The sequence below is a fragment of the Rhea americana genome, unplaced genomic scaffold (assembly GCF_003343005.1).
Source record: "Rhea americana isolate MKP2758 unplaced genomic scaffold, rheAme1 scaffold_206, whole genome shotgun sequence".
Classification (NCBI taxonomy): Eukaryota; Metazoa; Chordata; class Aves; order Rheiformes; family Rheidae; genus Rhea; species Rhea americana.
The window spans coordinates 376,390-380,920 of NW_028186217.1; the positions used below are offsets into that span (position 1 = coordinate 376,390).

Here is a 4,531-nt window from a genome sequence, read left to right on the forward strand (position 1 = left end):
AAAAAAAAAAAAAAAAAAGCAAAACCACATCAAACCACCAAAAACCACTCATGCTGAACAGAGAGCTACCAAACACTAACAGAAAGTGCAGCACAGAGTTCAGGTTTGCTATAAGCCTGGACACTTGGACTAGGACTGCAGGAAAGGCAACTCCAATGAGACAAAAGTCAGAGCCCATTCCTGAGGGCAAAATATCCATTTGCAAATACTCTTCAAGAGTAAGATAACAAACCCACTTATAAAACAATGTGCTGCCTACCTATACCTAATCAAATAATGTTTATAACTGTCTCCAAAGAAACCAGAATGAGGACAGCCTAGAATTCACTCTTAAGGGATTTAAACCAACATCTACCACTTTCAAGAAAGAATCTACAAGATCAGACCGTGGACTCCTGTCAGGGCTGGGCCACTGTGCGGCAAAAAACCCTCAAGTTTTAGAGGGCTAGGAAAAGAGTAAGCAGACACTATGTGCGAGAACACTCACAAAAAGGGGATTTCCAACTTCTGGTCCCAATTTCCTTAAAAGCTGGGACCTTTCTTTGAACCTGACATAAGAGAGAAGGGTATTAAATGCATACCAGCTATAAATATCAAAGGGATGGAATTTTAGGTCCCTTCTCCAAGTTCAGCACCTTAACCATAACAATTCATTTCACTCCTATGAATCTTGAGCCTTCTCTGTGAAGTGGCTCAGCTTTAACAGGAAGCATCTAGCTCATCGGTGAAAGCAAGTGATACAGTAAGAAAAGAACTGTTTTCAGCTGACAATGGGTTAACATTCAGGTCTTCCGTTTTCTGGCAAAGATCCTAACCATTGTAATGGAGAGAACATGTACACCATTTATTGCAAAGTGAGGTAATGGTTATCAGGACATAATAGATGCGTTCCAAGCGTAATCATTGGATAAGGCTCCTTCAACATCTCAGTGTCACTCTGAACCACACTGTGATGATGGAGGAAGCTAGGTATCTAAATAGTTCTGCAGTTCTGAATATGCCCCAGAAGAATTGCAGGAAACTAAGGTAAGGACCTTTTAGCCAAACAAGAAGATATCTGCTGAGGTAAGGTGCTTCCAAATTGAATGGCCATAGAAAAATTTTAAAACTGCAACTGAAACAAAAACCTCAGTCTCTAAATCCTATTTAGGCACTGTGTTCCCCTTTGGATTTGAACTCTAATCCAATTTCTGGAACATCACAAGTCATTAAAGTATTACCCTCTTATCCCTATATTGGCCAAATTAAGCTTTTGTTAAATTAAGTGATGTTTAACAGAAGTGCATATATTTTTAGAAAGGTATTCAGACTTGGTTTAGAAAGGCCGTAAGACTTGTTTGATCCACCACTTGAACAAATCACTGCTACCTCACTCAGAAGTAAAAGTATGATTTCATTTTGGTGTAAGATAGTCTGAGTAATCTTGAGAAGTGGAAGTCAGAAAAAGCCAAATTAGAGAAAGGAGACAGCCAAACTGAGATTGAGGGAAGAAATACAGAATACTAAACAGCACCTCTTCTTTAATATATGAAGACAGAGAAAAGATTCAGCCTCTGTCTCACATAGCCAGGCATTTTCCTCAGGTTTTGAAGCTTTTTTTTTTTTTTTTGAGCAGCAGACTACCTCAAAAATGCCTTTTAAGTTGCACAAGTTAATTTAGCAATTAAACTTTTCAAAATTGAGTTGTCTTTTTTTCCCCAACCCCCAGTTCAATATCTGTAAACTTTTACTATCAGAGAACACAGCCCTGAAATGCAATACCTTATGTTCTCATTTCTTGGAATTTTAGCATACTTCCCAACAAATCCATCGTCTTGTTTTTTAGACACTCTCATACCTCCAGCTTTCACTGCAAGAAGAAAACATAATTTATTTAAAACATCTGCAGAATTACATACTAAACACTTGAAGAAGGTGATAAAATAAAAAACCCTCCCAAGAAAATACTTATACTCCAGATAACTGTTAAGTTAAACACTGGAAGGTAATTTCTTGTCAACTCTATATTTCACTTTTAAACACACACCTATACAGAAAAAATGAGCCAGAGAGATTCACCAAAGACTTTAAACTTCTGTATCATGGTATAGCCAGACCACCTTCCAAATACCATAATCAAAAGTCATTTGATCTTTAGTTCCTGGAAGCTATATTAATTCTTAATACATTATTAATATGGCTTCTTCTCCTCAAAATCTTAAATATAATAGATTCAACTTCAAATTAAAAAGAAAAAAACACAATTCTAAACAATTTCAGTTTTCAAATTGAATGTGACTAGCAGTAATGTTTCATGATTTGTTCAAGTTATTTTAGAATAAAGCTAATAATGCTGACAAGAACAAGCTATATACTTATCTTGCACTTACGTTCTGATAAGTTTAATTATATGGTATTAAAATGTCTGCCAATTACAAGTGATTAGCACCAATCAAGCTACAGATGACCTAATAATAATTTAAGTTTTGAGATATGTCAGAAAATTCAATTCTGAAAAAAGGACATGTAAAGTAATTTGAAATGTAAACCCCYCCATCTACCTGCTCACACAGGTCTTTAAAAGTTTTTGAACTGCCAGAGTAAGAAAGCACAAACTCAGTGTGCATTTCTGATTATTTTGAACTAGTAGCTTCATCTTACTGCAAGGTTCTTTTTGTGAATAATCAAGACTAGTTTTCAAACTCAAATTTAGGTGAATGGAAAGAATAGCATAAGGAATAAACACTGAGAAGTACTACAGAATTCTATCAGCCAAACAGCATGTGAAACAGCTCTGCCAGTTTTTTTTTTTTTTTTTTTTTTTTTTTCTTTTTTTTTTTTTTTTTTTTTTTTTTTCCGGAGCAGCTATAACACCCACCCATTTTTCATCAAATCTGAGTACTTACCTCATATTTCCAGACTGCAGGTTTAATTAATATAACTAATCAAACAAGAATACTCCTTAGACATGTCTAAGGTGGGCTTACAGTGCTGAAGTTCTGTGACACCTGGGCTTTTCTTTTCTTTTGAATAGTCAGTTAATTATACTGCAGTATAAGCAAATGAGTCATATAGTATTTTTACAGCTGCAAATACATGCCAGATGGCTAGACTGAATAAAAACTCTTTTGACAGTCTAACTGCAAAATGAAAAGCCTCCTCTRAAATGGAAGTGTAAATAATTTTCAATAATCTGTTAACAAAGAGCACTAAGAGTCTAAAAACCTTCAGCTTCCAAGCTGTGAAATACCCATCCTACTCCTCATGAACTGGAGTTAACACGAGAGGCATCTTTAAACAAGAAAGTTCTCCCAAAATTTGAATTAGAGTAAAAAGATTCAAGAATTTTGCAACTGAGATAGTGCCAAGATCCCAGATGTGCTGTTGCCCCACTCCAATAAAAATTGTCAAAATAGTTTAGGCTGTGAAACAAACGAAAAACCCTCATCAAATCTCTTCCCTTGACGAGTCCTAATGAAAACAACTTTCAAACACATATGAACAAAGTGTCTCGTTCAAACAAAGTATTTTAAAAAGTCAGGCTCTTTCAAGCTCTTCTTGGTATCAATTTCCCTCTACAACTGGCTCATCCAGAACACCAGTGTAAGTTACCCAAACATTCTTCTACAGCTTGTTAAGCATTTAAATTTATAGCCTTTTTAATAAATCAAACCCCAAATGAGATTCCAGCTACCATTTTGGAAGCAGATACAAACTACCTCCGTGACTTTCGGCTTAGCATGCATTTGCAGAACCAGTGATTTGTAAAGACAGGTGGTTCTAGTAGTTTTAACTTAGCTAGGTGAAGCCATGTAGGCAAAAGGACACGCTAACACTGTGAGGCTTTATGAAAAGCACAACAAAAAGTGACATCCAAAATCAGAAAAGATGTTTAAATATCAAGTGGCACATCAGGAATCTTGTTTACTGCAACAAGCCCTCTGGAGAAAGATATTTGTGCTGATTAGAAAAAACAGAGAATTCAAAAATTCAGYCTTTTCACTGACCCGCAAACAGCTGCTGGTAGCAGCTATCAAACCTGCCTACACACGCCCGCGGCGGCGGAAGAGCCAGAGCTGGACGCTGCTGTTTCGTTTGCTGAGCGAGCTGTTAGAAAGCTTTAACGCCCACTCCAATTTTCAGGTTCTCGGAAGCGTCCCGTGGGTCCTGTCATCTAAGATTTGAGAGTTCAGAACTAAGTGCCAAAACCTACTAATTTCAGTACTAGAGTTACCACAGCTTTCCGAAGACAGACCTCCTCCCGCCTCCCCCAAACCGCCAGCAGCGCCTCCGAGCTCCGCCAAGGCCGCGCGGTACGAGCAGGCGCCGCGCTGCTCACCGGCCCCTCACGAGCCGGGCGGCGCGGCGCGGCGCGGCCGGGGTCACCGCGCTGGAGCAGCGATGCCCGTGTCTCCTGCGGCTCCCTGCGCCTTCCCGGCGCTGGCTACGGCGGCGGAACCTGCTGCCGCCGCGCTCGGCGAGCTGGCGGCCGCGGCGCTGCCGCCTTCGCCCCGCGGAGGGGCGGGCAGTCCGCGACAAGCGCGGGAAGGGC

The 4,531-nt window shown here is 39.5% G+C and overlaps 1 protein-coding gene across 1 annotated transcript in view; it reads right to left on the reverse strand.

Moving 5' to 3' along the window:
- Positions 1-4,531, reverse strand: part of DAPL1 (death associated protein like 1) — a 7,566-nt gene that overhangs the window by 2,604 nt on the left and 431 nt on the right. Inside the window, exons 2-3 of the mRNA XM_085304341.1 lie at positions 3,987-4,086; positions 1,742-1,849 (exon numbers count right to left, since the gene is read on the reverse strand). Of these exons, the coding sequence (XP_085160467.1) occupies positions 1,742-1,849; positions 3,987-4,086 (208 nt within the window). The remainder of the gene's footprint in view (positions 1-1,741; positions 1,850-3,986; positions 4,087-4,531) is intronic.